At 37.7% G+C, this 11094-nt stretch overlaps 2 protein-coding genes across 2 annotated transcripts; one reads left to right on the top strand and one right to left on the bottom strand.

Moving 5' to 3' along the window:
- Positions 1-1237: 1237 nt before the first annotated feature.
- Positions 1238-2218, bottom strand: LOC105031652 (olfactory receptor 51I1-like). Its single transcript, XM_010906208.2, has one exon. The coding sequence runs from the start codon at positions 2216-2218 to the stop codon at positions 1238-1240; it is 981 nt and encodes a 326-aa protein (XP_010904510.2).
- A 5604-nt stretch (positions 2219-7822) lies between these two features.
- Positions 7823-8800, top strand: LOC105031653 (olfactory receptor 2AT4-like). The gene has a single exon (XM_010906209.1). The coding sequence runs from the start codon at positions 7823-7825 to the stop codon at positions 8798-8800; it is 978 nt and encodes a 325-aa protein (XP_010904511.1).
- Positions 8801-11094: the final 2294 nt, after the last annotated feature.

Raw genomic sequence — 11094 nt, 5'->3', positions numbered from 1 at the left:
GAGAAAAACAATATTTGTACATGCATTGAAGACTTATGGGGTGCACTAACATCTTAAGAAACATGGCACAAATAATTCCCATTTTTACATTTATGTAATTCCTCTCTTAAGATCATTGTTCTGTGGACATTTCTGTTTAATAAATGATGATAGTAGATTAACATTCAACATGCATTGTGGTAAATAAATACATTCATTCTGCAACTAGTATAATTTCAAATATATGTAGTCTTCGAGATTCTACATTTCTTTGACAACTGAAAATACATAGTATGTTTTTGCTTTTAGTAACATGAATTACTGGACAGATGTTTGTTGAAAGCATACATTATCAAAAGAAAGCTACAGCATATCCAATAAAAATAATTCAGATAACTGACAGTGCTGTGCATTATAAGTGAGTACAGGTAATTGTCACATAACGTGTTATATGTGTTTGCAAAGTAAATGGAAACAAACTGTGGTTCAAACTTTCATTTTTCATGGATGATCAGGCTCTGTCGACGAATGTCAAAAAGTTATATTTCTCCAGCCCCAAACCTAAGCTGTTTGCAAAAACTGGGGCAGAGAGTATGCTTTGTTATTTTATTAACCACTGGTCCCCAGTTTGAATATTATGCATTCATTAATTCCACTAGATGGCGATAACACCTTAAATGACAGAGGCCAACTGTAGCAGTGGTTCTCAAGCCTCTCCTGGGGACCCCTGAACAAAACAGGTCTTTCTTTGACAGAGGTTTTATAATTGGTGGATTAGTAGATTCAGGTGTGTCATGGAATGCATCACAACGTCCATTATGTGATAATCAACTATCGATAAAAAACAAACAACATATTCAAATGCATACATAAGCATGTGAAAGGATGACAGTAACTATAAGTCATAAACATTTTATAATCTGTAATTCATTAAATGTATTATGGACAAAAGAGTCATAACTCAAAAGTCAGTACAGTGTTAGTGAGACATATTGTACATGATCATACATTCATAACAAACATCCTCAGCCTCTGACTAATTAGTTGGAGTTACATAAAATTCCACTACCGATGAGTGATTGGCATCACAAAAGGACACAACATTTCAGAATTTGAAGTAATAGAATTACAATATATAAATATCTGTGTTTCTGTTATTTGACCAGGTAAGTAGTTGGAATTAGGGTTACCTGTCAGGGACAAAGCAATCTGCTCTCCTTAAACATCTCTTCTTGTAACTATGCAGTACTGTAGCGGATCAATTTCTTGGTAATATCCTAGAGATTTTCTTATGGAGCATTTTCTTCAAAAACTCTTTCATTTCATCAGTATTCAAAACATAAATGATTGGATTCAGCATGGAAGGGATAACCGAAGCAAGAGACAAACAGAAAATTCTGGTATTGGGATGCAGAGCATCAGTTAGTGCAGCAATGAAAGTAGATATAAGTGTAAGAAAATAAACTGCGACTACTAGAATGTGTGACACACACGTCTTTAGAGCCCTTACACGACCCTCCCAGGTAGTAATTCTAAACAGGGCAAATAAAATACAGACATAGGACAGGACTATGAAAATTAAAGGTGCATGAAGGAATAGTACCATACATACATTTGCAATGATGTTATTGACTGAATTGTCATTGCAGGCCATTCTGTAGAGACAACCATGATCACAGAAATAACTGTCAATAACAATGGTTTTACAGTAAGACAGTCTAGTGACCAAAACTGTCATTGTGCCAATAACGACCACATCGGCTACCCACACCCCTGTAATCATGGCAGACATGGTAGCGTTAGTGAGCAGCGTGTTATATCGTAGAGGCAAGCATATAGCAACTAACCTATCACATGCCAGAACAACAAGACATAAAGCCTGCAAACAACCAAAGAAATACACAAAGAACATATTGGCCATACATGCGTCATAGCTGATGTACTGTGAATCAAAAAGAAAGGTCTTAATCAGATTAGGAATTAGTGCACTGCTCTCACCTAAGTCAGCCAAGGCCAGGTTTAAAATGCCAATATACTTTGGGACGTGAAGACTGCGTTTAGTGAATATAATACAAATGACAGTGGAGTTCCCAGAAACAGAAACAATAAAGGCAATGCACAAGAATATATAATAAATTATGACGAAATTATGAGGAATGTCATGGAAGCCAGTAATGAAGAAATATTGAGGGCGTACAATAGAGGTGTTTTGCATGATGATGTTCTTAATGGAGCTCATTGCAGCACAGGTCTTCAAGTATTGCTTGCATCAAACTGTAAATTAAAAAAAATCTACACATTCAATATATGCAGTAGGTCAACACACTTATTAATGATTTCCAGATAAGGCCAAATAGTAAACACATGCTGTAACTACAAATTAATATTGATCAAATCATCATAAGATTAGAGTTACTGATTGAAACTTACCTCAAGATGGTTTCACTAGATAAACAATTACAAAATATATACTGAATTTTCAGTTGAAGCTTGTGAGCCACATAACTGTGGTCTGATTTGAAAGGTTAACCCATCGGTCATTTATACCTTCTAGCCAGAATGATGTAATGATTTGTACTCATATGACAGACAACATACTCTCGATTGACCTGGCAGATAACTAGTTGGATGCAATACAGGCACTGCCCTTCCCCCACAATATGTAATGTTCAACCAAGAACAGGACCAAGTATGATCAGCATTGTCCTCGTCTTCCCACTTAATTACCTACTCCTCTTTCTCTGTGGAAGAATAACTTTTAAACTGATCAGACCTCACTAGACTCAGTGACACAGTGTAAACCAACAAAATGTAAATATATTGGTACCTGACATTTACATACTAATAAAAATACATATTATTAATATAGTATTTATTTCTCTCTTCTGAAAAGTTGACAACCATATATTAGAACAAAACATTTAATTGTTCAGTTGATCAAAGCAGATAACTTCTCTCTTGATTGAATATTAATACTTTTGAAGAGAAAAAATCTTGTTTGCATGTGATACGTGTATAGAGCATTTTTGCCAGATGGGGGGGGGGGGGTTCTGCATAATTGGGCTATTTTTAATTACATTGTGTGGGCAAAAACGGGATTGGGCGGGTCAATATACACATGTGGTTGTATGGAAAAAAATTGCGTTCAGGCGGTTTTATTGTGGAGTCTGTGGGTGATTTTGCAGTTTACAGTCAATAAAATCTGGCAACACTGGTGTAGAGATGTGATGTTAATCGAGTAACTACAAAAAGTGCACCTGGCTTACAGCGTCGAAGGAACATTGCAAATTGTATGGCTGGGAATCTCTGTTATTTGCAACCGGCCGATATGGTGTTTGGTTTGAAGCCACGCAGGGTTTGTAAACCTGAATCGACAAACCAAGGCACCAACCAGACACCAAAGCACAGCAGGACACGTTAGTTTGTTCCATGTTTCTTTGGTAATGACATTGACACACGGAAGACAGCAGATTCCTGTTCAAGCGTCTTTATTCTGGCGAACAATTAGTCGAAACTCTGCGGTTCTCAAAACGAATTCCCTAAATTAGCTGAGATCCAAACCAACAACCACTACATTCAACCTGTTACACTACATTCAACCTGTTACACTACATTCAGCCTGTTAAATTAGAAAGAGATTACTGTATATGGCTAGCTAGCAATATAGTACTTACAATGAAAACAATGACTCCAATCACTCCATGGCTGGTTTGTTTCTTTGAAAACAATGGCAGTTGAATATCTAACCACTACGCCATGTAAATGGAAATCGAGAGCCATGTCAATTATCAGTGCAGTTCGTCCATCACAATATAACCATAAACAGTTTTACTTTAGGCTTACTGTAATGTAGCTATTGCCTGCAAAGTTGTATTTTATCCTGAACAAATCCTAATTCGTTTTATCCGTAGCAAAGATTGAACCCCAGTCGACTACGTGGCAGTCCGCGTCTCTAACCACTACGCTATTTAACAATGGGTAGTCAGGCAGTCAGCCAGAAGAAAAAGGGATGGCATTATACTGATGGTAGCTTATGTAGCGTAGCTCAAAAGCTGTTAGGTTGAGTCCATTCTATTTAAGACTGATTTTGCAACAGAAACCATGTATCTGTACAAGTTAAGCATTTTGTAACATCTGCCAATACAAAAAGGGCTCTTTAAAATATATTCAAATTATTGACATTTGCAGATACGCGTTTGGCTGTGCTGTTTTATGTAGCTGTAGAGTTTGTAATATAGTGTCTCAATATTTGAAGAGTTCTATTATGTTTCGAGATCATTCGTTTGTCCATAAGCCTTAAAAAAGTAAGCACCATACTAATTTCTTTTAACACACACAAGTGATATTATATTTGGTCCTGTTCTTATTGAACAGATGCATCAGACAGTTTTAGTAGCAGATGACCTGCTACAGTTATCAAGATGATCATTGTGTTGGCAGCTGTATCACTGCCCACATTGTCAAACCCACCACAATATGACCAACACAGAAGCACATAGAAGTCCACAGGAAATATGTGGTGTACAAAGACATGTATACTGAACAAAACGCCACACTTTTGTTTTGGCCCCCATTCATCATGAGCTGAACTCAACGATCTCAGACTTTCTCTATGTACACAAGAGGCCTATTTCTCTCAAATATTCACAAATCTGTCTAAATCTGTGTTAGTGGGCACTTCTCCTTTGCCGAGATAATACATCCACCTTAATTGTGTGGCATATCAAGATGCTGATTAGACAGCATGATTTTTTGTTTGGGGGGGTAGGAGGCTAATAGACATGAGATATTAGAGAAAAAGTGCTTGGGTAGGAATATATGATTTCATCATTGTCTAAAGGTAAGAATGGGTCCCTAATGTTTGTCAGAGAATGACAATGTCCATTGACTAAGGACCGTCCATTTGCTTACATTCCTTCACGAGCTCAACAAATATTTTAAAAGAACTGACAGCAGCTCAGCATCTGTTGCCAATCTGCCAATGAGGTAAATGCGATGGAGACTGACTTCCCTTAGCCTCTATGAATATACACTCCTGACACACCTTCAAAGTTCACGGCATGCATGTTGTCATGTTTTTGCAAGACTTCAAAGTTTGTAGTGAATTTGATTCTCATAGGCAATATGTTTCAACAACATAGAACAAATTGAGTGTCAAGGGATTGCTGGCTAATTACAGGTTCTGTCTTTCATCACATTCCCTTCTGTGTCATTAGTGATGTGTGTATGTGTCTGGGTTTCTGTCTTGTTGTTCCTGTCTCCACCACGCATGCACAAACAATGGTTTTGGGACTTGCTTTTTTGTTTAGATATACATTTTATCTTGTTTATAAGATGCCATCGTAGTTAAATTTCACTGACTTTTTTAGGCATCAGAATTCTTTAATAGTGTTATGAATATGTTTAGATTAGTACAGACTCCAAAATATTCTAACTGAAAACTCAACTGGAATTTTTTTAATTATTATTAATTAATGTCTTTTTTATTTTACCATCATGTAACTTTCCATGTTGAGAGAAATTAAGAGAAAATTATATTTTTGTTGTTTCTATTTTTCTACGTTAGCTCACTGTTTGCCGCAAATCTGGTTAAAAATGAGCTATGAATATTCAATGTGAAAAGTCATGCACATACACACACAGTCGCTAGGGATGTTACTTCATTTATCAAATTATTAATGACGGATCCCTTTGGGTTCATTTAACAGACTGCCTGTTTTTCCTACGGGATTTATAAACTGTTTAACAAATTCATAGACAAACTGGGACTTTAACTTTGTTGTTTTGGGATTACAAAAATATCCTATGTCAGCAGATGACATCTTGGTACATTAAAGTAATAATAATAATTACCTAAGTAATAATCTTGAAGCAAGAAGTATAAAAATGTGGGAAAATGTGTTATGGTCTAAAGAAACCAAGGTTGAACTTTCTGGCGATAATTCCAAAAGGTATGTTTGGCGCAAAAACAACACTGCACATCACCCAAAGAACACCAAACCCACAGTGAAGCATGGTGGTGGCATCATCATGCTTTGGGGCTGTTTTTCTTCAGCTGGAACCGGGTCCTTAGTCAGGGTGGAGGGAATTATGAACAGTTCCAAATACCAGGCAATTTTGGCACAAGACCTTCAGGCGAACGTTAGAAAGCTGAAGATGAAGAGGAAGTTCACCTTTCAGCACGACAATGACCCAAAGCACACAACCAAATCCACAAAAACATGCATTCAGAAGAAGATTAACGTTTTGGAATGTCCCAGCCATAGTCCAGACTTCAATTGAACATCTGTGGGGTGATCTGAAAAGGGCTTTGCACAGGAGATGTCCTCGCAATCTGACAGATTTGGAGTGCTTTTGCAAAGAAGAGTGGGCAAATATTGCCTTGTCAAGATGTGCCATGCTTATAGACCCATACCCAAAAAGACTGAGTGCTGTAATGAAATCAAAAGGTGCTTCAACAAAATATTAGTTTAAAGGTGTGCACACTAATGCAACCAGGTTATTGTGAGGTTCCCCCACCCCCATAGATTTCAGTTTGTTTTTCAATTTAATTGTTCACATTATAGGTCACATTAAAAGTGGAAAAAGTTCTTACATGATTTATCTATCTCATCACAAGAACCTGGCATTTTAACAGGGGTGTGTAGGCTTTTTATATCCACTGTAGTTCAATGATGGCTTTTATTTTGAAAAAGAAAATCTGAGTTAGCACTGCTAGCATATTATCCTGCTGCTAGAAGAACGCTGCTCGAATGGCCATCACTAACAATAACTGACTTTTTTGTCAAATGAAAACACAAGAGAATCGTGAAGCAAGCGAAGTGTTTGTCTATCCTGAACAAATCCCAATATCCAACAGTTTTAGTTTAGGCTTCCTATTACGTAGCTACGTAGAGTTGTAGCCAGTAAAGCTTTCGTCTGTCCTGAACCTCAGGCGTAATGCGTTTTGACTGTCATGGGAGGCGAATGCAGGAGCTGTTGTTCTGCAGCCTGCATCTCTAACCACTACACTATTCAACAACAACAACGTATTTGGAAACAACGTTGTACATTGTGTCTGTTAGAATGAATGAATCAAAAGGGATTTGGAATTCATGTTCACTAGCTTATATCAGTTTTTGACTGTGCGCCAATGATAGTGACCTTCTACTATCTTTTATGTTCTGTGGTCAATTTATTTATTTACTGCATCTTTTTAGCAATCCCGAAATGAAAACATATTCTAAGTGTGCAATAGTCTTATTGGACCACAAAGAGTCAAACCACATTCTATAGCTACAGTGCCTATAGATAGTAATAAAAAGTACTGTACCATGATAACTAATGATGTAGTTGAGCCAGCCAGTCAAACTTGATTGTAAGGAATTGGCTCCCTAATCACTGCAGATCACATGCCAATGTTAACCTGCTGGATATTTCTTTCCCTTGTGGCTTGACACTCCACAGAACTGGTCAATGTCACTGGCAATGTGTGGCAATGACATGGTTACTGAATGCATAAATTATGAGCATACAAGTATAGAACACAGTATATCCGCAGGATCATTAGAAAAGGGCTTCTCAAGAAGTGTGGTGCCTCTCATATTTTAGTTTCTTGTAACCAAGGTAAGGGCATTTTCTTATATTGATAAGTATATTATATTCATGTATATTCATTTTTACTTATTGTATTTATGTTACATCAGACCCAGGCCCTGACTAAAGTATAAAATCAATGAGAGCATATATTTGATATAAAAAACACCTAATAGAAACCCATATAATCATTATAGTGGATCATATTCTGTAACAAAAATATTCTTCATTTTCCAGATTGTTGGTATCAAAAGAAGTCAGCATCAACATGTCAGAAGGGAATCTGAGCTTTGTGAAAGAGTTTGTCATCGTTGGTTTCCCTGGACTTCAGCCAGAGGTTTATGGCTTTGTCTCCACTGTATTTTTCCTGGTTTATTTTGTCACTTTGATAGGAAATGCTGTTGTTCTTATCTTGTTGGCAACTCAAAATGTTCTCCATAAACCTATGTATTTCATATATTTGAATCTGGTTGTGTGTGACCTAATCTTTAGCAACACCACTTTACCTAAGATTATTGCCAAGTACTGGTTTCAGGCAGGTGTAATTTCATTCTTTAGTTGTTTTTTGCAAATGTACCTAGTGCACTATTGTGGAACTGTAACTAGTTTTATCCTCTTAATAATGGCTTTAGACAGATATGTTGCAATCTGTTACCCACTCAAATACCCAATGATTATGAAGAACTCTACAGTTTACATACTAAATGTCACTGCATGGGTGCTTGCACAGCCTTTTTGTCTTTCTATTGTTATTAGAGCCTATCTTCTTCCTTACTGTGCCAAAAACACTATTCTTCATTGTTACTGTGATCACTTTGCTGTGACAACACTTGCATGCACTAACTGGGGCCTTTTTTGCTTTCCAATATTTGTTGCGGCAATGGTGGTTTTACTTGGACCTCTTGCCTTCATAATATTCTCTTACTGTTCAATTATCATTGCAGTGCTTAAGATTGCGAGTACCCAAGGCCGAATCAAAACCCTTTCTACCTGCAGTGGGCAGCTGATCATCATTGCCCTCTATTATATACCAAGATGTCTTATGTATCTGTTTAGTAATATAGGCATTACATTGAGCCCTGATGTACGTACTGGTATTGTTATGTTGTATAGCCTTCTCCCTCCTATGATCAATCCTCTAATATACTGTTTCAGAACAGAAGAAATAAAACATATCTTGATTAAAAAAATAAATCAGACAAACAGAAGATCACATCCAATAAGAGAGTATAGGACTAATATTTAATTTACAGTTAAATGAAATATTATGCTGTATATTTGTATATCTGTATGTGTGGTTGTGTTTAATTACTGTTTCATCATCACCCATTGATCATAACCAAATGGAGTTCACTCAGGCATCTGCTCTGCACACTTACATCCAACAGAAGAATTCACAGAAGTACAACAGTTATTTTACTGTCAAAGAAATCTTTCCCCTGGAGTAGTGTCAGGTGATGCAGAAGGTGAGTTCACCGGTGCCTTTGAGTGTCAGGGACCTGTGCACATTTCAGTAAGTGTAATTGAATAAAAATTTGAATACATAAATTACTATTCAGGGTTCAATTCTGGCTTTACTGGCAGAGGGACAGAGTGAGCGTCAGGTTGCTTCCATCCTGAAAATTTCAAAGATGGTGGTTCATAACAACAAGGTCAAGTAACAGATATTGCGGACAAACAAAGCTACAGACTGGCAGAGGGCGAAAACAACTGTCCACTAACCGAGAAGACTGTCAACTCATTCGAATGTCACTCAACAACCATAGGATAACATCAAGTGACCTACAAAAAGAATGGCAAGCAGCACCTGGGGTGAAGTACATGGCGAGGACAGTTTGAAACAGGCTCCTAGGGGATGGGCTGAAGTCATGCAAAGCTAGAAAAAAGCCTTTCATTAATGAGAAGAAAAGAAGTGCCAAGGTCATCTTCTTTGAGGAGTCAAATTTCCAGCTTTGCCCAACACCTGGTCGTCTAATGGTTAGATGGAGACCTGGAGAGGCCTACAAGCCACAGTGTCTCGCACCCACTGTGAAATGTTTGTGCCAGGAGTGGCATAAAGTCACCCTACAGCAATTTGACAGACTGGTGAAGAGCATGCCAAGACACATGAAAGCTGTGATAAAAAATCTGGGTTATTCCACCAAATATCGATTTCTGGACTATTCCTAAATTAAAACATTAGTATTTTGTTGTTGGAAAATGAATATGAATTTTTCTTTGCATTATTTGAGGTCTGAAAGCATCTTTTTTTGTTATTTTCACCAGTTGTTATTTTCTGGAAATAAATCCTCTAAATGTCAATATTATTATTTGGAATTTGGGAGTAATGTTGTCTGTAGATTATACAAACCCGATTCCAAAAAAGTTGGGACACTGTACAATTGTGAATAAAAACAGAATGCAATTCAAATTTTTATATTTTATTCAGAATACAACATAGATGACATATCAAATGTTTAAACTGAGAAAATGTATCACTTTAAGGGAAACATGAGTTGATTTTAAATTTCATGGCATCAACACATCTCCAAAAAGTTGGGACAAGGCCATGTTTACCACTGTGTGGCATCCCCTCTTCTTTTTATAACAGACTGCAAATGTCTGGGGACTGAGGAGACAAGTTGCTCAGGTTTATGAATAGGAATGTTGTCCCATTCTTGTCAAATTCTAGTTGCTCAACTGTCTTTGGTCTTCTTTGTCGCACCTTCCTCTTTATGATGCGCCAAATGTTTTCTATGGGTGAAAGATCTGGACTGCAGGCTGGCCATTTCAGTACCTGGATCCTTCTTCTATGCAGCCATGACATTGTAATTGATGCAGTATGTGGTCTGGCATTGTCATGTTGGAAAATGCAATGTCTTCCCTGAAAGAGACGACGTCTGGATGGGAGGATATGTTGTTCTAGAACTTGGAAATAACTGTCAGCATTGATGGTGCCTTTCCAGATGTGTAGGCTGCCCATGCCACACGCACTCACGCAACCCCTCACCATCAGAGATGCAGGCTTCTGAACTGAGCGCTGATAACACCTTGGGTTGTCCTTGTCCTCTTTAGTCCGGATGACATGGCGTCCCAGTTTTCCAAAATGAACTTCAAATTTTGATTCGTCTGACCACAGAACACTTTTCCACTTTGCCACAGTCCATTTTAAATGATCCTTGGCCCAGAGAAAACGCCTGCGCTTCTGGATCCTGTTCACATACGGCTTCTTTGTTGACCTATAGAGTTTTAGCCGGCAACGGCGAATGGCACGGTGGATTGTGTTCACCGACAATGTTTTCTGAAAGTATTCCTGAGCTCATGTTGTGATTTCCATTACAGTATCATTCCTGTATGTGATGCAGTGCCGTCTGAGGGCCCGAAGATCACGGGCATCCAGTATGGTTTTCCGGCCTTGACCCTTATGCACAGAGATTGTTCCAGATTCTCTGAATCTTTGGATGATATTATGCACTGTAGATGATGATAACTTCAAACTCTTTGCAATTTTTCTCTGAGAAACTCCTTTCGGATATTGCTCCACTATTTTTTGCCGCAGCA

This window comes from Esox lucius, chromosome 1 (assembly GCF_011004845.1).
Source record: "Esox lucius isolate fEsoLuc1 chromosome 1, fEsoLuc1.pri, whole genome shotgun sequence".
Taxonomy (NCBI): Eukaryota; Metazoa; Chordata; class Actinopteri; order Esociformes; family Esocidae; genus Esox; species Esox lucius.
The sequence above is the reverse complement of the archived record's forward strand: the minus strand, read 5'-3'. Positions and strand labels throughout refer to the sequence as shown.

What these genes read in the sequence shown, in the direction of transcription:
- LOC105031652 (XM_010906208.2), bottom strand. Translation starts at nt 2,218, where the DNA reads ATGAGCTCCATTAAGAACATCATCATGCAAAACACCTCTATTGTACGC.
- LOC105031653 (XM_010906209.1), top strand. Translation starts at nt 7,823, where the DNA reads ATGTCAGAAGGGAATCTGAGCTTTGTGAAAGAGTTTGTCATCGTTGGT.